Here is a 24,337-nt window from a genome sequence, read left to right on the forward strand (position 1 = left end):
CGTAATCCGAAGCCCAGAATTGCATAAACAGATAAACTTCCAGATATGATTATAAGTAATGAGCATATACCAATTGTAAGTGTGCATTTGTACAGGAGTTATCTATGCCCACTATGTCCTAAACCTAATGCATAGGAAACACATGTTAAAAACTGATCAAACTAAATGCACGTCTATTCAACTGGAATATCCAACCAGTGTAAATGTTTGTAGAGATGCCGGTGTTGGACTAGGGTGGGCACAGTAAGAAAACTCACAATATCAGGTTAAAATCCAACTGGTTTATTTGGAATCATGAGCTTTCGGAGAGCTACTCCTTTATCAGGTGAGCGGAGGTGGGTTCACAAACATGGCATATGTGGGCAAAGACGCAGTTGCAAGATAATTTCAATTTGGAATGTGAAGAATTGTTGGAATGCAAGTCTTTACAGGTAATCAACTTTTTACAGGTACAAACAATGTGCGTGAAGAGAGGGATTATCACAGGTTAAAGAGATGTGAATTGTCTCAAGCCAGTAGAGTTGGTAGGATTTTGCAAACCCAGGCATTTGGTGGGGGTTACAATGAGTGTGACATGAACCCAAGGTCCCGGATGAGGCTGTCCTCGTGCATATGGAACTTGGCTATTAGTTTCTGCTTGGTGATTCTGCGTTGTCATGTGCCTTGAAGGCCACCTTACCTGAAGATCAGAGGCTGAATGTCCTTGATTGCTGAAGTGCTCCCTGACTGAGAGGAACCACTCCTGCCCGGTGATTGTTGTGCGGTGACCTTTCATCCATTGAAATAGCATCTGTGTGGTGTCACTGATGTACCATGTGTTTGCAACATCCTATCCTGCAGTGTATGAGATAGACAACATTGGCCGAGTGGCATAAGTATGTACCATGTATCTAGTGGTGGTATTCTCGTGTGATGGTGGCATACATGTTGATGATCCGGTACGTCTTGCAGAGGTTGCTGTGGCAGGGTTGTGTGGTGTCATGGTGGCTGCTCTCTTGAAGGCTGGGTAGTTTGTGGCGAACAATGGTATGTTTGAAGTTGGGCAGTTGTTTGAAGGCAAGTTGTGGCGGTGTGTCATCGATGATGATGACCATATTGCTAAGGCTGTCCCTCGCATTCCAACCATTCTTCACATCTCAATCTGTAATTATCTTGCAATTTTGTCTTTGCCTAAGTTTGTGAACTCACCTCCACTCGCCTGATGAAGGAGCAGCACTTCAAAAGCTTGCAATTCCAAATAGACACGTTGACCTTTAACTGGTGTTGTGAGACTTCTCACTGTAAATGTTTGGTTATGCTAGCTGACCTGACCTATCACTGGCTACAAATTGTCCTCAGCATCCCAAATTGTACCAATGATTGTAGATATCTATGATCTCCCCCATATCCAAATGTTTGCGTTATTGTATTGTCTCGGACTAGGAAGCTTCAATAAGCAACTGTATACTCTGGGGCTGCCACCCTTTGCTATCTGTCGGCCATTTAGTTGCCTGAACAGGCTATTGTTTATAATCTGTCAGGTTTGGCATCTGGGAGGTTTCTGCCTGAGAACTGACAGCCCAAGTTTTTTATGTCCTTGAATCCTTATTGCAGTTGACAAAATGTATGAATTTTCTGCTAGACTGCATCTTTTAACCCTTTCACTAAGTATGATTATTAGTATGGCTACTAGCTTTCTTCAAGCAGCATGAGGGTGCTTTGCTGTATTGCAGCATGGCAGGATTCCTGAAACTGCAGTAGGCTGTCCATTGCATCCAGATGGCCCAGCATCTTCCATTACACAGTGCCATTTGTTATATGAATTACAAACAGTTCCACTTTTCCAAGGCGTAGACAATTATCCTTGATCATTATCATTTAATGCAACTGAATACTCGCTTTCAAAGATGTGCAGGTTAGGTTGATTTGCCATGTTAAATTAATCCTAGCGTGAGGGGGATTAGCAGAATAAATGTGAGGGATTAGGGGAATAGGGTCTGGGTGGGATTGTGTTCGGTGCAGACCCAGTGGGCTGAATAGCTCCTTCTGCACTGTAGGGATTCTATGATTCTTTCCTCAAAGTTGTCTGTTCTCCTACCAAATCTGTACCAAAGGAAGGATATGCTTGCCTTAAGGAGGTGCACAGAGATTGACTAGCTTGATTCCAGAGGTGATTGGGATGCTCTGTGACAAGAGATTGAATGGAATGGGCTGGAGTTTAGAAGAGTGAGAAGTGATCTTATCAGGGCATTGAAAACATTTTTAAGGATTGGTAGGAAAGTTGCTAAGCAGCTGTTTTCTTGGCTGCAGTATCTAGAATTAGAGGACTTTTTTTTCAGAAGCGATCGGCCATTTATGACTATGACAACGATTGTTGTGAAATGTTTACAACTCAGAGGGTTGTGAACATTTGAAATTCGGTACCCTTAGAGGGTTGTATATGCTTTGTGGTTGAGTACATTCAAGACTGAAATCAATACATTTGCACACTCTCTCAGGAAAATAAGGGATATGAAGATTGGGCAGGAAAATTGAGTTAAGGTAAATGAATCTTATTGAACGGTGGGGCAGATTTGAGGGTCTATAACACTTATTCTTGCTGCTATTTCTTCTAGCAATACATTCTTATGTTTGTATGTTGAAGCAAGTCTTAGGGAGGCTTTGGGGATGAAGACTGATTCCTACAGATGTATCTGATGACATTTATATAATTTCTCAGATGAAGGCAATCGTAGAATAAATGAGGTACATGTCTACACTTGAACGTGAGGTAAGGTAATTATCAGTAGCTATTATACATTGCATAACACATTAATGGAAGATCTGAGGAGCTATTCTTCAATTATTTGATCCAGGAAGGTGGCCACAAGTTTTCTTCAGTATTTGTACATTGATGATGCCAGTTTCTCATGCTGGTCGATTGGTGCGGTGAGCCAGTAAGATTGCTAAAGAGGTGAAAAACCAGGTTTGCACCTGGCTTCTTGCCTCTCATGATCTTATTGGCCTTGATCTGCCAGTGAAATCAGCCTCATGCTCGGGAAAGAAGCAAGGCTAATTTTAATATTTGAATTCTTAAATGTTTGGCCAGAAATTCGAATTTCACTATCTGCTTTGGTGGGAATTGACCCCAGATCTTTGGAGCATTCCCCTGGTGTATGGTAGTTGTATTGTCATAGTGACAGTACACCACCACCTCCCTGGAATGAAATGCATCAAAAGAAATATCCTTAGCTGAAACAGAATGCTGAAGGAGAGTCACACAGACTTGAAGCATTAACTCTGTTTCTCTCTCCACAGATGTTGAGTCGTTCCAGCATCTTCTGTTTCAATTTTAATCAATGCCAGTACTTATACTCCACTGCAGCTTCTTCCCATCCTTCCTCATCTAACTCTATTGGCGTAGCTATCCATTTCCTTTTTCCCCACTCTAAACTAACCCTTTAAATGCAGCCGTACTATTTATCTCAACTTGTGATAGTGAGGCCCACATTCTCACTCCTCTCTCTCTCAAAAGTTTCTTCTGAATTCTCTATTTGATATTTTGGTGGTTATTTTGTACAAGTCCCACCAAGAGCGAGAACAGAATGGGCCAGGGCCTGAAAATATTCGGTTTTCCAATCCTGTTGCCAGTGCCATTCATTTTTGCTAAGGCAGGTTTAGGGTCAATAGGACAACCAAGCTCCAAGGGGTTTCCTGACCTAACTGGCTGTAGTTTAACTTCTGCATTCGGGACTCAATGGCAGATTCTGACAACTGTCAGTGCTGCAGACAGATTTAGAGACCATTCCTGGCAGCTTGGTTGCAGGAGCAGCCTAAGTCTGCCTTGTAGAGGGTTCCCTGACCACCACCCTAATCCCCTGGCCCCCAGAAGCACATTTACCATTTTTATTGCTTAAAGTTTTAAAAAGGTCAGTGAGAGGATGCCTGCACATTGAAGCATGCTGTCAGTTCCAATCATGCTGCTGCTTCAAACTGCTAGACTATTGATTGACCCATTGACTCTTACAGCCATCACACCATCCTATTTGCACAGAGAATGTGTAACCATGTCATTTAAATAGGCATCTCTGTGAAAATCCAAAAGAATGACTACTTTGCCTCGGGCAGGTTCAGGAGCAGGAAAGAGTATCAACTTCTGTTTTCCCACCTCCAGAGAGAAAGTCCAACTCTCTGTGTTTACTCTATCAAAAGCTTTCAATTTTAAAGATCTCTATAATGTCATCCTTCAACTTTTCTTTTTCCAAAAAAAAGAGACAGTCTGCTCATGCTTTTCTGATGGGCGTAATCTCAGAGTTCTGTTATCATCCTCATAAATCTCTCTTTTAACCCTTTTCTAGGTCTCCGTAGGCTTTTTATAATGTGGCAACCGTGCATGCAGTGCTGCGCATAATCACTGACCAAGGTTCAATACAAGTTCAGCATTGCTTCTCTACTTTTCACTTCTGGCAAAACAAAAATAAATCATCTGGGCTTAATTTGTTTTTTTGACCTATGACACAATTATTAGAGCTGCATGTATTTATATTTGCAGATCTTTTTTCTCCTTTATTCATTTACACATTTAGATTCTTATTTCCTAAGTAAAATGTGAACTTGGCCTGAATTTTCTGACCTCACCTGCAGCTGGGATTCTCCAATCCTACTGCAATGAACGGAGAGTTGGCTGATCGCCAAATTCTCCATTTTCACTGACAGTGGTAATGGGATGTGAACAGCCGGTGAAACTGGCTCTTGCTTTTCATACCAAAATGTAATAATTCATATTTATCTATGTCAAAATTAATTTCCCATTTATATTTAGATTCTTTAGATTTATTAATGCCTTTAATTTTTTATGACCATCCTTAATACTGGCTATGTCTCCGACTTTGGTGTCATTTTCAAATTCAGAAATATTGGCAAGAATTCTGATGGTTCACGCTGGTGGGATCTTCTGGTCATGCCAACGGCACACCTCTACCACAGGTTTCCCGGTGGCATGGGGTATAGTCAGTGAGAAGTCCCATTGACAGTGGCAGGACTTTCTCAGCTACAAGAAATAACTGTGGGGAAGCCAGAGAATCCCTTTCAATTTTGCGGAATTCTCCATTGCCATCTGCCATCAAACTTGCTGTGGGCAAGAATGGAGAATCCAGCAGGAGCTGGAAAGCCATAGACACAAAAACAGTTTGCAATTCTCCCAATGGCAGGTTAATGACAGATTGGTTCTTCTGTTGCCTGGTGGCGTGAATGTCAGTTGCATTTGTCTGCATCTCATGAATGTTCATTTAAGCAGCTGGTCTCTGAAATCTTGTCAGGCCTTCCCAACTTGTGTCATGTCAGCAGGAAATCATATTGGCATCCAATGTGTTTAAAAAAGATTAATATGACAAGGAGGACCTCAGTTCATTCAAGACCTTGAGGTGAGTGCAATATAGTTAGCCTAAATGCCACAACACTGTGCCACTCCTGTTGTGCTGAATACCATTCTGCTGGGGCAGACCTCTGGTGCTTTCTAGCTCTATGCCGAGTTGGTCATTATGGATAGCACTGGAATTTCCACTGTCAATGGTCCAAAGTTCGACCCGGGATGGGGTGCGAGGGTTCAAGAGAATACAATGGCAGCTAGAAGTGCAAGGAGGTGACTGAAGATGACAAACAATGGAAAGCAAAGAGAAGACCAAGGGAAACCGTAACCCTAACCTGACAAAGCAGCGTGAAAAGTTCACAAGCAAGGCGGTCGAAGAGATACCACATTGTTTATTGAAAGGGAAGGCACAAAGACTCCAGATGCAGTGGGTAGAGTTCCAAGTGGGGCATTGGTACCTCACAAGTGATGGGCTCAGGAGAAGTGTGGTTAAATTGAATTTCAAACTCTTCTTGAGGCTGCTAGGTTTTGGTCTTTGGGTTCAGGGCATCCGGCATTGTCTTAGGTGGACAGGTGGGCTGGAGGTAGTAACATGAATGAGAGTAATATGAGTGTGCTAGACTGTGTTTATGTATGGCGTCTGGAGCTTTGAACCCATTAGCTGACAGCAGGAAGACGAATCAGCTGCCAGCCCACCAGGTGATTTGGAGGAAAACTTGCCTTTGCGTAATTAATGAGGTTTCAAGTGCAGAATCTACCATGACACCCACCACTCTGGCTAGCAGGAAAGGTGTCGTCAAAGCCACTTAGTGTCAAAAATGGAGAATTCTACCCAATGGGCGAAATCTTACCCAAAAATGGCAAAACGTTTCTGGCAAGAAAACCGTCTGTTTCTCTTCAGAGAAACTGATTAGTTTTCTTTCAGATCATATGACACTCTGCCAGAAAACATAAAGGGGGCATGTTTTACACCATCATACAGGAGGTTGGGGCCTTATGTGGAGGTAGGGGCAATATCTTTAAAGGGTACAGCAATGAGAACCTGGTATAGCTCCCTCAGCCCACCATGGAGGTCTCGGGGGCACCCTCCCACCCAGATCACAGTCAGCACTTCTCACACCACAGGGATCATTTCTTGGTCTTTTGGCTAAGATCAAGTGTAGTATCGACATGCTGCACTTGGTTGAAGTCATTAGGTTATATTTCAGCTTCTTTTGAAGCAATTTTTTAAAGTGGCATCTCGGCCTTTTGACTAAGATGCAAATGAGATCAAGCCTTGGAGGAGGAGCTACACCTACTCCAATCAGCTTGGATCGTGTAGATCAAGCCCAAGACAGGAGGTGAGAGCCCTGTCTTGTCAGCTTGGATCAGGAATGTCCCAACTTGTTGGGACTCTGAATTGGCTTTAATTTGACTTGATTGGATTGGAATAAAGTAAACAAAAAAAAATTCTCACACCACCCAGCTGGAGTACTGTGCGCAGTTTTGGGCGCCGCACCTGCGCAAGGATATTTTGGCCCTGGAGGGAGTGCAGAGGAGGTTTACTAGGCTGATACCGGAGTTGAGGGGATTGAGCTATGAGGAGAGGCTGAATAAACTAGGCTTGTACTCGTTAGAGTTTAGAAGAATGAGGGGAGATCTCATTGAGACGTATAAGATGATGAATGGGATGGATAGGATAGAGGTGGAGAGACTCTTCCCGCTCAAAAAAGACAGTAGGACTAGGGGGCACAGCCTCAAGATAAAGGGGAGGCGGTTTAGAACGGAGTTGAGGAGGAACTTCTTCACTCAAAGGGTGGTGAATCTCTGGAATTCTCTGCCCGTTGAAGTGGTGGAGGCTGCCTCGCTAAATATTTTTAAGAAGCGGGTTGATGGGTTCTTGATAAGAGAGGGGATTAAGGGTTATGGGGAGAGGGCGGGAAAGTGGAACTGAGCCACAACAGATCAGCCATGATCTTATTGAATGGCGGGGCAGGCTCGAAGGGCTAGATGGCCTACTCCTGCTCCTATTTCTTATGTTCACCCCCTCCCCCCACCAATTATTGGCCTCTTCTTCTCAACCCCCTCAGTCATCAGCCCCTTCTCACCCAATCCCCCAACCCCTGATCATCAGCACCTCCCCCTTTGCAATCTAAGCCAGCACCTAAAATCTAGATATTACACTTACTGTATTACCCTTGTCTATTCTGCCTGTTACGTCTTCAAAGAGTTCTGTGAGGTTGATCAGACAAAACTGTCCCTGCAGAAATCACCATTCACTATCCTGTATTATGTTTTTGCATTCTGTATGTTTTAGTTTTTCTTTTAGTAGGGCTTCATTATCTTCATACTTTTAAATTGTCTGATCTATAGTTCTCTAGGCATGTTCCACCTCCCTTTTTAAACGTAGGTGTAATGCTGAACTACCAATCCAACTGTCCTCAGGCATTGCACGTTTTACTAAGGAATTATTAATATGCTTCTGCTATCTTTTCCCTAGATTCTTCTGAAATGTTTTTATCTATTTTGAGTTTGATCAGGCTATTTAATGTTTATCCTCTTATTTTAAAAGTGGTTATACTATTTCTGATTTCATATTCTGATGGCACGCAATGAATCGAAGTAAAAATTTACTATTTCTGCTATTTTGCTATTGCTGCCTGTGATGTTTTCTAATCCATCCATTAAAGGCCCAATTCCCACTCTGACTATTCTATTTTTGCTTTTATTTTTATTGATGTGCCTGGAGAATTTTGTTTATATTTAGTTTTACATTTCTTGATAATTTAGTTCCATGTTTCCTCCTCTTGGTTACTTACCTTCTAGTCGCTCTGTATTCTTCCTTGCCATGCTCTCCTTCTTTACCAAGTGGGTATGAAGCTCAACCGTAATGTACAACAACCTTGGATAGGCTGTCTTATTTGTGTATGAATTCCCTGTCTTTTCCCCAAACACATGCAACCTCTCCCCAACCTCCAACCAAACATTCCAGTGCTCCGCCTAGGTAATGCCTTCCAAAAGACAGTGAAGAGGAAACTGCCTGAAATGTACAAAATCACGTGGGCAGGATTTCAAATGCACATTGAGCTTATGTATCTTCAGAAGAGCATGGTATTATTGAAGTGAGGAAAAGGAAAATACTGGAAAATTGCTTGAAGCAGACAGAGCCAACTTTTGTGAAAGTCGCAAACAGAGAGTAAAAATCTCAGGGCATCTTGATGAGGAACATGTTCCACATGCAATAAACATCTTATTGTGGGTGTTCAGGGCATCACCATTGATGTCAAAACCACCAATTCTATAGCTGGAGAAACAACAAAAGTCACTGATAAAAAGACATGACTAGATTTTGTTAAAATATAAGCTTTGTATTGTGAATGACTGCACTCAGGATCATCTTGTTGCAAGAAATTTTACAAACCCTGCTGACGTACAATCTAATTGTTACAATTGAATTTAACTTTCACATGAAATACAAATATTCTAATTGGGAATATTATAAAAGGATGTCTGAGCATCATATATACTTAGAGTTTATGACCTGTCAAAAGGAGTGTCTTTGAACCAATCACAGGGTTCAGGTATATCGATCGTCAGTTCGGAAATGCTTGTCTGTTTTGTCATTTTTTCATATTTACATTTCAAGGTAATGACAACCATGCAAGTAGAACATAGAACATTACAGCGCAGTACAGGCCCTTCGGCCCTCGATGTTGCGCCGACCAGTGGAACCAATCTAATGACCCTCTAACCTAAACTATTCCAATGTTATCCATATGCCTATCCACTGACCATTTGAATGCCCTTAAAGTTGGCGAGTCCACAACTGCTGCAGGCAGGGCATTCCACGCCCTTACTACCCTCTGAGTAAAGAATCTACCTCTGACATCCGTCCTATAATTACTACCCCTTAATTTAAAGCTATGTCCCCTCGTGTTAGCTGTCACCAATAGTATGAATAATATCTTGTAAGGCAACCCTTCCTTAATATGGCAGACTCCATATGAGTACATTAAAAATAAAAGCAGAATAAAAGCTCAGAATACATATCACATGCATAAGCATATGAGAAAAAGTAATGGTAGGGATAGTTTAGCAGAAAGAAAGGCATGTTGTGAGTCTGCACAAATGTTGATTGGTCTGCAAAAATTGTGGTATCCGTATTTGAGGTAACTCATTGACTATATTAATCAAGGGCCGAACACTTATTGAAGGATCATTTGGCTCATAATGAGGGAGGTCAAGGTCAAAGCATGTCGACACAACAATTTTCAACCTCCCCTGATGGCCACCAACCAAAGGTGGATTGTGAAAAACATTTTTTTCAGAAAAAGCTTCTTGTGGATAAACAAGCCTCAGTCTATCCCAGGCTCCTTCCTAATTACACAGCTATCGCTGAGTAAACATTCACGGCCATCTGTCTGCACATCCTAGAAATTTAAAAAGGAATGAAGGAAGTTGAGTGCCTAAGTATAGAGTTAGCTGTGAGAAAATTGTGTGATGAACAGAAGTGCAAAGAGTCTGAGAGAAAGAGCAACTTACGCAATGATTGAAAGATGATAAAGTCAGAAAAGTGGAGATAAATCAACTTCATGAGAAATATATAACAATTATATAGAATAAAAATAGTTAAATACAAAGACAGGGTCAGTATACTAGGAGATAGACTTTTTAAACAATACTATAGGAGATCAATTGTTATTTATTCATTTTGATGTGTGCATTATCAAACATTCACCATCCAAAATGCAGAAAGGGCTCGTTACAAGAAACATGATATTGTGCTACTTTTTAGGTTCACGCCGATGATGGGCTAGTCCTTAAAAGTTTAGCTAGCCTGCCACATGAGTAACATTTCCTAATAAGGTGCAAGGTTTTGATATTAAATGTTGCTTTCTCTATAGCCATTACAAATCTGGGCTTACAAATTGAAAAATGCTCATCTGAGATAAATTAAATTAGGACAAATTAAAAATGTATATTTTACTATGAAGGTGTGTATGATTTGTATTTATAATTTCCAAAATCACAGTGATGTTAATCTTCCGCCCCCACCTCCACTCCCCACTCCCTTCCTCTATCTTAATGAGCAGAGATGTTTTCTCCATGCCTCACTCCTTCTCGAATGCCAGGAACCATATCCATCATCCCCAGGTACCATCGTTTTCCCAGCCAACCGCTGGTCATCCTATCAATTGGGCTAGCATATGGGTGGGAAGCAGGGAGAAAAAAGATAATGAGGTCTTTGAGATCCATTTTGTGACGTGTGGGAGTACTTAGGTAGCTCTGGCCAGTTTTGCCCTTCTCCTCACCTTTCCTACTTCTTAATTCATATCAGGACCATCTAATCTATCAGTAGTAGCTCAGTAACACTGAGGGTATTGTTAGGCTAAAAGACCATATGTCATTGTCAAGTATGCAATCAGCTACAGAGTTCTGTCAGAGCCTATGTCTTCCAAAATAATTATCTGCTGGACTAAAGAAAGTAATTTTTCTGTGGCGTTTAAACAAGTATGGTTGGATTTGGCTAACAAATAGTTCATTGGAGCTGGAATATTTATTAAAGTCCACTTTGTTAGGGTTTAATTCTTCACTCTTGAGGTTAAGGCTTAAAGTATACCAGTCACAGCAAAGTGGAAAGATTGTTGTAACTGAACATATCTAGTAAGGGAATACAGCCTTTATTCTCAGTCATTAGGGAAAATAACAATACACTTGTTCTGTCCGTGTAATATGACTGTTGTGTTAAATATTTGTAAGATTTGAGTAGTGCAGAAGTATGGTAGATATTTGTCCTCTGAATTGATTTGCCTTGTGCTTGCTGAACATGTGTTTAATTACCTCTATTTGTCTTGAACAAAGAAAAACATCGGAAAAAAATGTTGCCTAACTTTGGGATGATGACTTGCAGACAGCATTTGAATCAGGAATCGTTTCTCCTTGAGAAGTGAATCCTCTCACAGGAAGACGCTTTCATGGTAGAAAATCATTCCAAACCACCACAAGAACATGTGTCACTTCAGCCAACTTGCAGTGCAAGTGGTTGTCTCATAATGAACAGGCTATTTTAGAACTGGTAACATATAATGAGACAGGAATAATTAATGACACCATTGTGAAGGATCCTCCATGTAAGAGTGGTCATAGCATGATAGTTCAGTTTGAGGGTGAGGAATCTTTTGAAATTATAGTCTTAAGTAAAGGTAACTACAAGTGTATAGTAACAGAGTTACCTACAGTGGATTGGCAAAATAGGTTAAAATGTAAATCAATAATGAAGCAGTGGCAGATATTTAAGGAGATACTTCAGAACTCTTAACAAAATAGGAAAAAAGACTGTGCACGAAAGATGCACCATCTGTAGCGAAGGGAGTTAAGGGTGATAACAACTTGAAAAGGCTGTAAAATGCTATAAAGATTAACAGTAAGCTAGATGATTGAAAAATCTTTAGAAGCCAGTGAAGAATGACTAAAACAAATAGAAGGAAAATAATAAAAGTATCAAGAAATATAAAAACAAGCTGCAATAGATTCCATAAGTATATAAAAAAAAAGGAGTACCTAAGATAAGTCTTGGTCTCTCAAGAGTGTGAGACTGGACTATTAATAATGGGAAACAAGTAACTGTCAGGGACTAGGTATGCTGCATTTGTCTTCACAGCAGAAGACACAAAATACCTCCCAAGAGTAGTAGAAAGTTAAAAGGCACGAGGGAAGGAGGAATTTAAAACCATCATAATCCCTAGAGAAAAAGTACTAGGAAAGCAATCAGAACTAAAGTCTGAGGAGTCCCCTAAACTGAACCTTGTAAAATTCTCCAGATCCTGGGAAGATCCCAGTGGATTTAAAATCTACAAATATAACACTGCTACTCAAAAAAGGAGGAAGACAGGAAGCAGAAAACTATACACTAATTAATCTAGCATATGTCATTGAGAAAAAACATAATCAATGAGGGTTAATAGGAGAAAATTTAGGAAATCATAATACAATCAGACAGCATCAACCTGGCTTTCATAAAATCTCTACAATGCAGAAAAAGGCCATTTGGCCCATCAAGTCGGCACTGACTCTTTGATAGAGTATTTTACCCAGGCCCACCCCATCCCTGTAACCTGCACATTTGTCCCATTAATCCCCCAACCTACATATCTTTGGACAATTTAGCATGGCCAATCCACCTCATCTGCATATTTTTGGACTGTGGGAGGAAACTGGAGCACCTGGAGGAAACCCATGCAGATATGGCAAGAATGTACAAACTCCATACAGTCATCCAAGGCTGGAATCAAACCTTTGTCCCTGGTGCTGTGAGGCAGCAGTGCTAACTACTGTGCCACCACGCACCCATTTTCTGCACAGAAGTTATGTTTGACTAATTTGTTAAAATTCACTGGACCAATAATCTGGCAAACATCAGCTCAAGTTTCTCTATGATGGAGAAAAAATTCAATTTAAAAACATATGTCTAAGTTTTCTATCTGTAAAAGTGGCCCAAAGCTGTAAATTGTTATTAAAAACCCAAGTAAGTCACATGTCTTTCAGGAAAGAAAAGCTTCTACCAAACCTGGTCTGGCTTTAATGGAACTCCAGCCCTACATCAGTATGGTTAACTGTAAGTTGCTTTCTAATGTGACCAACCAACTGATAGCTGTACAAAAGAACTGCTAGTGGTTTAAAAAGAAGGGCCATCAACTTCTCAGACCAATTAGTGATGGTTCTGCATCCTAGAATAAAAAAAGGCAATGATTTCCATTATACTTTGTTTTCAAGACGAAGATGAAGTATTAGAACCTACAGAAGTTGATTTGCAGCTCCAAATGTATTAACAATTTCATCCCTTTTCTTTTGGCCTTTTTCATGGTTGAGAAAGAGATCTGAAATCATACTTCTTCTATCCTATTTTTAAGCCAATACTCAGAGAGTGTGTGGAAGTGAGCAGGGTGTTAAAAATCTCTGTAGAAACCAAAAACATTTGAAGAGCTATTTAAATACTCAACTATTACCTGAAATAAGTATTGGCACAATAATTCATGTTTTATAACAAACCTTTATATAAAAATATAAGTAAGCGAGACTAATTTAACTCCACGATTCATCAAGACCTAAGAGCATAAATTCAGTTCCCTTTGCTACTTAGTTCCACCTAAGAGTTTCATTATCCGGTATGTGTCCTTGAGGGTGTATTCACTTTTCTTTCTGGAACCAAACTAAGTATGCCACAGCTCACCAGAATTCACTTTGATTTCTCATCACTACTCAAGCAATTCTCCAAGGTATGAGATTGCATGGGAATTCTCCCATTAGTTCTGGCTAAGTGACCATGTGACTCTTTAATTCACTATTGTGGAACTCTCCCAGCTTAACTGTGGGCCTCACTCACATTCTTCCTTTGTTACTTTCAAAACAAACATCCTATTTGTTTTTTATATAGTCCTTTGCTAAGGTTCCCACTGCTTCACAACTCTTGATGGCTGTCTCTCCCAGCATCACTAGGAAGCTGAAGGTGTAAAACATCCCTTTCAAGTCTTCTAATACACTTTCACTCAACCCCATTGTTTTAACATAACATGTATTTCAAGTCATTGAACGTTCAGAGAAAGCCAAGAACCTTTGGAATCTAAGTTGAACAGAATTTTTCCACTATGAGAGTGATTGTAGATTTCTTCTTCTAGCACCAAACTAGGCAAATAGCCCTGATTTTGTTCCCCTCACAAACTCTGTCATCAAACTGAGCATCACCTCCTAACCACCACCCATGTGGTAATTGATGAGATTCGTGTTTTTGCTGCTTAAAGTGCAGGCCTGGCTAAGTAATTTATTTTGCTCCTTCAACTCGCAGTGAGCTACAAACTACACAAAACCAAAGCTGTAACTCTCTCTTTCTAATCCCCAAAAAAAGTGTTTTTAAATGAAAAAAAATACATGGAATGAAACCAATGCAAATAGCTACCCCCCCTGGGAAGCCTATCTGCATGGTAATGTGGTCCATTCTGGTTGCTACCAAAGATAAAAATTAATCAAATATGTTTTATCTACAAAACAACTCTTTGGTTCTGTGATCCACAAGAATACTTTGTATCTCTAATGCAGCAACAGCCCTCTTTTCAAATTTACTGGTTCCACTAAACAACCACTTGTTCACAATGGTACTTTTGGGCTTCTTTGACTTGGGAATTATATGCGTAATCCAAATCTTTCATTGAAATAACTGTAGGCCTCCTGCACTTTCTTGAAGTTCATAGATGGGTTATTCATTGTTTAGATTTTCTCATTTCTAACCTTGACTTTACTAAATAAACACAGGTTACACTTTGAACTGTAATTACTCTAGGTTTGGTTGAAGTGTACTTACTCCATGACTGCATATCAGTTTCTCATAGAACCCCTATAGTACAGAAGGAGGCCAATCGACCCATCGAGTCTATACTGATCACAATCCCTCCCAGGCCCTATTCTGGTACCCTGCTAATCCTCCTGACACGAGGGTCAATTTTAACATCAGCCTATCCTGCACATCTTTGAGTTGTGGGAGGAAACCAGAGCACAAAGATGGAATTTTAGATTCTGCCACACTTTCTTGGCACATTTGTGCACTCGCACACATTTCTTTTAGTATAGATCAGGTTCCAGTTTTGTAGGCTGAAACCCAGGTCTCTTAAACTGGCATTTGTTAAAATTCAGTCATGAGACACGGGCATCACTGGCTGGCAAGCTTTTTTTATTCATTGGACAGTTGGAAGGCTTCCAAATCACAGCAGAACTCCATTCAGCAGAAGGGATTCCTCTTACTCTCACTAGGAAGCTGAAGGTGTAAAAAAAACCCTTTCAAGTCCTCTGTCACAGTTTCACTCAACCCCATTGTTTTAACGTAGCATGTATTTCGAGTCATTGAGCCTTCAGAGAAAGCCAAGAGCCTTTGGAAAAGCTTCAAACCCTCTGGAAACCTTTGTTTCCATTCAATTTCAGTCTCATTCTTTGAACTCTCATGTTAATTGACAGCTTAATAGTTTTTATTCAGCATGTAGTCAGCTGTGTTTTTTTTTACCTGAATGTATCTTAAGTACCCCCATTGTAGTTAACAGTGATGTTTACACAAAAGAAGAAGTGAAAACCACTTAGCTGCTTCGAAGTTGCTTGTAATCACAGCAGGGCCCAAAGGGGGCCTGAGTAGGGATATGAGAGAGGAAAATGAGGGAGGGGAGCTGAGGGGGTGTTCAGGTAGGGTCACCCTCATGCCTGCATGGTGTGGGGGAAGTGATCTGTTATTTCAATGGTGAGGAGAGGATGCATCTCTTTGCTGAGGGATTGTTGGTGCTTCCCTTGCAAATGGGGGCAGGGGGATGGTTTCATAATTTCCATTTTTGTTGAGGAGTGGGTCCTGTCTGCGAACACCATTTCTCCGGACAATTAGGCTGCCTAGCATGATTCCTGAAATGTACGAATTCACAACTATCAGGTGGGTGAATTCTGCCTGACTGATGCGCCAGTGCCAACAGAAAACATTTTGGTTTTCTTGTTGGTGTGGGCACTTAGTGCCAATTCAGGTGAATCACACCCATTGTGACTCAAAGCGTGATGCAATTTGATGGACAAGTTGTCACCATTCTGACTGGTAGCAAGCTCATCCCTGTCATTATGGACAATGCTGTTATTCTTCATGAAGCCCTTCAGAATATCTTTGAACCATTATAACATGCTCTATCACATATGATCCAAAAAGCATTGAAAATAGTTATGCCATTTACTTCACTGCAGGAAGAAGAGATAAAGGTCTTTTTCTAAAACTCTCCAGCATGTTATTTCCCCATCATGCAGCAACTATTGATGAAAAGATTTCAGATAATGTTGCTTCAGTTGAGTAAAGAGAGTGTGGGTTGTAGCTCATAGCTGCAATACAAAAATATGGATTGAATGAGTTGACTTACCTCGGAGCGAGTACCACAAAATCAATTGCTAAATGAGATAATAAAAGAAATCTAATTTCAAGAAATGTTTACTTTCTTCTCCAGGTACTATCACTATAAACAGCAAGCGTTCGCCTTACATGGCACATGGGGAGAGTGAGATTCTGGACCTGGATGATGACCTGTATCTGGGTGGGCTACCTGAGAACAAAGCTGCTCTTATTTTCCCAACAGAAGTATGGACAGCTCTTCTTAATTATGGTTATGTTGGTTGTATCAGAGACTTGTTCATTGATGGTCAAAGCAAAGACATACGGAGAATGGCCGAAATCCAGAATGTGGCTGGAGTGAAACCTTCATGTGCAAAGGAGCTTCCAAAACAGTGCCTTAGTGATCCATGTCGAAACAATGGGATTTGCAGAGAAGGCTGGAACAGATATATTTGTGATTGTTCTGGAAGTGGATTTCTTGGTAGATCTTGTGAGAAAGGTAAGTCGAGCATTCGCCTCAGTAACATTGACATAATTTACTTTGTGCAAAAATGTAATTTTGTGTCAGAAGTATGATGATGCAGAAAATGAATGAGATTTCATTCTTCATAATGTATTGAATGAAGTATTTTTTGGGTTGACATTTTGAATCAAATATGACTTCTTCATTTCCAAAGGAGGAGTTCATATTGGACTCAAACATTAACTCTGTTTCTCTCCACATATGGTATGAAGCCAATTGAGTTTTCCCAGCACATTCTGTTTTTATTTCAGATCTCCAACATCCCCAGTTTTTTCTTTTAATTTAGTCACATCAAGGCCTAACTCACCACCACAATGCTTGACCCACTCCACTGCCCATATTGTCGGTTTGCTTGTCCTATGTCTATGCTTGGATAAAGCAAATGTTTCTCCAATTAAGTATTTAAGAGCTTTTGTATTTGACCCCTATCATTAGCTCCATTCCCTAAACTGAACTCGAAAGCCCGTGATCTTGGCATCTTCTATAACTCTGAGTTGATACCTGATTCAACATTTGTCTTCTTCCAAAGACCACCTGCTTTCATCGCCGTAATATTGCTTAACTGTCATCCTGCTACAGGTCACCTGCTGCCAAATCCCTCATTATGCTTTAGATGACCTTGAATCTTGACTGTTCCAGTGCTTTTTCAGCTTGTCTTCCATTTGCCACCTTTCATAAATTTGAACTCATCCAAAAATCTACTGTCCACATTTTAGTTTGCTGCAATTTCTGATCCTCTATTATCCCTGTGCTCATTGACCTACATTAGTTTCTTGTCCAATAACACCTTCATTTTGAAATTATCATCTCCTTGATTCACTGCATTGCCTCAATCCTCCATAACTTTGTAACTTCCTTCAGTCTTATAACTTTCTGAGAATTCTGTTGTCCTCCAACTCTAGCACCTTGTACATTCCTTCCTCTACTGCACCATTGGCTGCTGTGGCTTATGCCACCTTTGTCACAAAATTCTGAAATTCTCTCCCAAAAGCATTTTCCTCTCCACTTCTGTCTGCTTCTTCATCATGCTCCTTAAAATTTAGCTCTTTGACCAAGGTTTTAGCAATTTGTCCTCATATGTTTATCTTTGGCAGTGGCAATTTATGCCAGGGCTTGCTTCTGTGAAGTGCTTTGGGGTGTTTACAATGTTAAAGTGTTGCAAAAATATAATTTATTCTTGTTGTCAAGGGAAAAGCGGGTATAGGCTGATAGAGTTGGACGAGGAAAAAGAGGAGGAGGCACAATTTGAGCATAAACGCTGGCATGAAGTGGTTGGGCTGATTTACCTGTCTCTGTGCTGTATATTCAATACAATTCTATGGAATGCAATTGTTTCAAGAACATATAGTTCAAACCTGGCTCAAAAAAATAGTTTTGCAATCCTTAATTTTTATTAGAGATCAAATTTGGTCTCAATGCAGCAGAAACTAAGAACCCATGAGGGATAGGCAATCCAATTGATCCAGATTTCTATTAACTGAAGCTGGAAAAGAAAACTAAATTTGTTGATACGTGTTGAAAGCCTTCGTAGAAGGGAAACTGCAGATTGAATTCAATCACACGCCCTCAAAGGATCAGAAATAAGTTTTTTTTTATCTGCTAGTTCATGGGATGTGTGTGTCACTAACAAAACCATCATTTGTCGCTCAACACTAATTCCCCTTGGGAAGGTGGTGGACCTCCTTGAATGGTGGTGGTCAGTGCAGTTTAGGTACACCCAAATTGCTGTTAGGAAGTGAGTTCCAGGATTTTGCCAAGCAGCTTGACTGCAGCAGCTCACTTACATCTTCTCAACGACATTTAGGGGTGGCCATTAAAATCTGGTCCAGCTAATGATGACCATATTGTGCAAATGATTAAAAATAAATAAAAAACAGTAAAGGAGTGACAAAAGCCAATTACAGATATCACTGTACTTATTGGGAATTCACCATGGTTGATCCTGGATGTGGGTAGTAGTGGGGTGGGGGATGCAGGGGAGAGTTTTGTTGGAGGTTTTGGGGAAGCCAGAGACATCAGGGAAGCCTGGCTGGGTGGGAAGCAGGGTGCACAATTTGAAGGCCATTGGCGGAAGATCAGAGGTCTGGAGGGATGGCGGAGGGGAAGGAGGGCGGTTGCAGGGATGGGAGAGCAGGGTGGGATGCAATTTTTGACTTTGTGGGTGTGTGAGTTGAGGTGAGGTCGGAGGCCTGGTGGATTAGATCAAAGGCCTACTATGTGATGTCGGTGGCAACAGTCAGGGGTTATGGGAGATGAAGGGAGATTGGAGTTCTCATGGAGGGAGATTGGAGGTCTCATGGAGAGAGTTTGGGAGCCTGGAGTGCAGGTCAAATGTTTAATGGGGGCAGTTGGGCTGAAGGTTTAAAACATCGTTGATAGTATCCAATTACAGAGGTTTGGCCAGGAAGGTATTCTGGATCCAGTAGGTGGGTGGAAAGTCATTTAATTCCTGATCCAGGAACCCTTTGGCCCAGTTTAGATGGTCAGGAAACCCAGCCACCCAGAATTAAATTTCAAATGTTGAATGGAAGGGAGACATACATTGTAAAACTTAAATGCTAGCCTACTCCAGGGAGTGGATTGGACATTCCTACTTTAGGCGTTAAACCAGAATAGGGCAAGTTAGTGATGGGTTGGAGTTAGGATTCAGACTTGTCTCCTCCCTGTCTCAGGCCTGACTTTTATTTTGTGGGGGAATGTTTCAAAATTCCTTCCCAGTTGGTCAGAAGTCCTTTGACATTTTGAGGTATTTGATTGACTCATTCAGCTTTCTTTACTATAGTAGTAACTATACTGGCAAAATAGCTGAACACAGAATAGATCCTAGCTTGTATGGACATTTCTCTGTTCCTGTAGGATATTCGTCATACTGTGTTGTTGCAACTATATGATCTAAACAGCTATACACATAGTAAGTCTGGGCATGATGGGATTTTCTTCTGGACTGTTTGTAACTCCTGAAAAGAAAATTAGCATCCAATTTAGATCTGCTTCCAGAAGTGCATTTTGCCATGTAAGGCTATGTAGTTTCCAGACAAATTTCCAGGGCGAAAATTCATATCTGCAGAATGAAGATTGCTGCTTAGCTTTAGATGTTCAATGTGCAAGAATGCTTTCCAATGATTTCCAGACCATAAGCAGTTTCTTGGGAAATTACTGAACAAATAATTTTTGTAGGTATATATTAGTATTACATATTTTTAAAAATATTCTTTTGTGCATACAATGTTTGTCATTTTGTTAAATGTGAACAAAATACATTGGATGCAGGAATTTCCAGCAATTGTCTACAGAACATTTCCTAAAACCATCAGTAATGACTTTAAAACTATTAACCCTCTTGAAGGAACAAGGGCTCAGACCTTGCATTGTCAATCTCAACAAAAATAGTTTTTGCCAATACAGAAACAAATTGAAGTATGACAAAGGCAATTTCAAATTTGTATCTTTGGAGTCAGGTATGAGTCATTATCACTATTCTAGCTTTTCTCCTCCATTTATGTTTCCATAGGAACCTCCATGATGCGATATTTGTTTAAAATCTGATGTGGATAGCCTATTTTGTCACAAAACTGTCCAACTCTGCCAATCCCATTTTTTTTCCATTTACAAAGCAAGAGTCTGCTTTTCATTTGCATTTTATTTCTTTTGGAGTTGTAATCAAAGGCAATGCTGTTGAAAATAGACCACAATTGTAGCAGGTAAACAATTGCAGGTAGAATTACATACATTTTCAAAACAGCCACAACATGGCTTCTTGCCAGTTGTTTTGCTGCATCCAAGTTGTTCTATCATGGACAGAACAAATCTGGCACTCATCAAAAGAAAGCTGTCAGAAGAATTGAAAAAACAATTCAGTTGAATGAGTGTACTCTACCATCCTGTGGCAAGTTGTAGTATCGCAGATGGCATACTCCAGCAAAAATGCACTCGAGAGAACCTTTCGTAGTATGCTGAAAATATAAAAACAGCATATCCCAGAAATAAGATTTATAAATCCTCGCAGATGAAGGTTACATAATTAGAACAGAACAGCATTAAAAACTTTAACGTTTTCGGAAATGTATTTGGAATACAAAATGGAGGCTGACATAGTGTAATTAGATCCAGCTATTATGATTGATGTTGTCATCATATATTGCAATGCTGTATTTATATTTACTTTGCAATGTTGAATCCTAGCATGAAGTGTTGTCTTCCTTCCTCTTTTTCAGATATATATAGCTTCTGTTCTTAATGGGGCCTGGATCCATTATTTTCTCAGAGGTGGTTTTGCTTTTGTTAAACAGTAAAATAATATGTCATTAAAATAACAGCGGACCTTGTGCAAGGGACAATGCTTTGTAGCCAGCTACATGCTGTTCATTCATATAAAAGATGATGGACCAGATTTTCATGGTGTTGGGATCATTCTAGAAACTTCAGAAAGGCAGTTTGATGTTGCCTTTTGGGGCTCTGATGCTGAAGTTATGTCCCTATTTCCAATCAGTACCATTTTCATTAGCAGGGCATGAAAGTGAATCACACAAGCAAGAAACCTGAACTCTACAGAGTCCTTTGAAATTAGTGCTAAGTTTAAACAGATACCATTTTAGCTCTTCCAAGGGCTTTAACCCACTTTCAGGGGTCACAAATTTGTGGAAGAGACATAAACATATTTGAAGGGTAAATAAGTATCATGATATCAAGCATTTTAAACCCCAAGCCCTGCAGGAGCAAACAAAACCTTGGTTGCAACTGCTAGTTAGAGTTAAAAAAAAAACGTGTTGCTGGACTGCTTTGATTGACAGACCTTCTGATGTATCTTAGAAAATGCATTACCATCTTTTCCACATGTTTCAATAAACTTTACTCTTGACATTTGACATTTCCCATGGCTTATTATAACAGCTGAACTGATTCTGGATGTGAGGCTCAAAAACAGTTATCTCAGCTTGGCTGAGTTTGCATTTTGATTGGCAATTTTAAGATGCTATTAAAGGACTAGATATCTTTGATCTGGTTACTAAATTGAAGTGTGTTGGTTTTTATAATAGATTGAGGAGATTTAAAATCTTTGAATGCATTTCATGAATTATATTTTTCTGTATTATGTATGTATGAGTTAAAGCTCATTTGTGAAATTGTGGAAGTGAAATTTGTTAGAAATTTATTTTTTCTATCTCCACATGACTCCTGATAGTGGCTGATTGTGGATACTGGGTGAATGGCGATGGAGGGGGTGGGGTATAAGGTGGCGTAGTGTGGGAATGGGTGTATGAAATTGCCTGGAGGTAGCATGGGAATATATGGTGGCATGGGGGTATGAGGGGACATGGTGGGGGGGAGTGTTTATTGGAGTTGTTGGATGAAGGCTAGACGGTTTAACACTCTTTGAAACAACTGGGATTAAGTTCCAGAGAACCAAAGTGGAGCTTCTCACCAATCGACCTGAAGCTGCCTCTGTTCTGCTTCTGGGTCGGCAAGCTGAACTCAACTCCAACCCGACTCCCCAGAGCATCAATTGCATGTGATGGGCCCTTCTATATATAGGCAGTTCTACTGAGGTAGAAAATTTCCCAACTCGAGTTACCCACCTTGGTAGCAAAACAAAGCCATAATGCTTTCATTTGCAGTTAGCCAAAAGGACAAGGATAGTAAAAATCCAAGTTCAAAAGCTTTAGCAGTAGAGAGATTAAAATGCAGAGGCCTAATTGGTGAACCACTGTGTTTATTATGGATTAAAACTCATTTCATTCTGTATCCTGGAGTTCCGACTGAAATAAATTTGGCTTGTGTCATCTTAAGTTCCCAGTTTTCATTAGAATTGATTGGCACAAAATTGACATTCTCACACAGAGGGAATGATTGTTACTCAGTGTCACACTGGTGAAGAAGTTGTGATTAAAGTGCAATTCACAATTGATGCTGCATCAAGGGACTTCAGCTTTCAATTAGCCAATGTATGCATAAACAGGGAGTTCTTGAATCTGACAATGTATAAAATCACAAAGGCCATCATCCTTTATCTTGAGCATCTAATCAGCTCATAATAAACAAGATAGTTACACCTTGCACCTAATTTTTAAACCTATGTCTTGCAACTTAGCAAGTTGGTTTCCAGGCAACAAAATAAGCTATTGCCACAATTCTCCCATCCCACTGCGCTAATTTTTTTAGCACAGCAGGCCGAGAGGTTCCCACATCAGCCATTTGTGGGGTTCGTGCATGCATTCCCACCCCAAAAGCGCCTCCCAGGGCTGGATTTCCAGGCCGGAAATGGGCAGGAGGCGCAAGGACCATTTAAATGGTCATTTCAGTGTAATTTAAATGTAATTAGTGGGCCAGGGACTGAAGTCTACAGGCCTGCAAGCATCTCCATGTGCCAGACTGGATCACTCCAGCGTGGATTACAACAGTTCCCCACTAACGGGGAACCAGTGGCCCGACTCTGCTGGAGTGAAGGTGGGGCAATTGGGCCTCCCCCTCCCCGAGCATTGACACTTTGGCAGTGCTAGCCTGGGCCCCTTGGCACTGCCCAAGAAGCCTATGGGGGGTGGAGCCTACAGGGAAAGGCCTGGTGCGCAATCTGTGAGGGTGGGAGGTCCTGCCGCCACTTTGCAGGCAGGATCAGTGGCTGAAGGAAGAGGCCAGCAATCAGGGCAGACTGGGAGAGGGTGTTCAGCCTGCAGTGGGGTGTTGAGACTGCGGGGGAGGTGTTGGGACTGCAGGGGTGAGGAATCGGGGGGTGGGGGAGCTGGGGATCAGGATAGGCTTTGGGAAGGTTTGGGGCTGGCCTGGGAATGGTTGGGTGGGGCCAGCAATCAGGCCGTGGTGAAGGGTTGGGGGGGGGGGGGGGGGGGGCAGAGGGCTGATGATGCGGAGGTCACAAGGCTAGCCAGTGATTGAGCTGGACAGCAATCAGGATGCCAGCAGTGTGTGGCTATTGCACATGTGCTGATCATGGCACTGACAGATTGGTGCATGCACAGTGGCCTGCTCAATACTATGCTGCTGGCCTCTCAGGTGGTCCACTGATTTTTAATGATATAGGTACTAGTGCATTCTGCAGTGTACAGAGTGTGGGTGATTCTCCTTTGAACTCCCACTGAAAAAAACGTGAACTATTCCAGGTTTCATGCAAATTTGACACTTACAATTCTTTTGGGAGAAATCTGGCCCATATCTGAGAAATTCTGATTAATAAAAAGATGTGGATCTGTGAGAGACGCAGATATCAGACACTCACCATTTATTACCCTAAAACAGAATATTATTAGATATTAAATAGTGCCATTTATGAGTATTTCTAATTGGGGAAATTGTTGCCAAGCAAGTGAAAACGTTGAATATTCATGAGCTTTATTTTTGCAATTTTCTTCCTGCCTGTTAAAATAAAACCAGCATGATTAAATACTTGCTGCAAGGCAATAATGTGGCATCCACTTGCACCAGATTTTATTTTCAGAATGCTGATACTATTTTTTAAACCATAAAGTATTTATTTATTATGTTAATGAAGTTAGATTTTGGAGCTTACAAAGTGCACAATGACACAATAAACATTGATTGAACTGACCATCTTCAGTGTCAGTCTTTATTACATATTGTCACCCAATATATAATAAAAATT

The 24,337-nt window shown here is 40.7% G+C and overlaps 1 protein-coding gene and 1 non-coding gene across 2 annotated transcripts in view; both read left to right on the forward strand.

Moving 5' to 3' along the window:
- nrxn1a (neurexin 1a) overlaps positions 1–24,337 on the forward strand; it is a 1,747,513-nt gene that overhangs the window by 847,727 nt on the left and 875,449 nt on the right. The window contains exon 10 of the mRNA XM_080200471.1: positions 16,318–16,701. Within this exon, the coding sequence (XP_080056597.1) occupies positions 16,318–16,701 (384 nt within the window). The remainder of the gene's footprint in view (positions 1–16,317; positions 16,702–24,337) is intronic.
- On the forward strand, positions 6,454–6,652 carry LOC145351284 (U2 spliceosomal RNA). Its single transcript, XR_013888384.1, has one exon. It is a non-coding gene; the product is annotated as a U2 spliceosomal RNA (small nuclear RNA).

The sequence above is a fragment of the Carcharhinus amblyrhynchos genome, chromosome 12 (assembly GCF_965287045.1).
Source record: "Carcharhinus amblyrhynchos chromosome 12, sCarAmb.v2.hapA, whole genome shotgun sequence".
Lineage (NCBI taxonomy): Eukaryota > Metazoa > Chordata > Chondrichthyes > Carcharhiniformes > Carcharhinidae > Carcharhinus > Carcharhinus amblyrhynchos.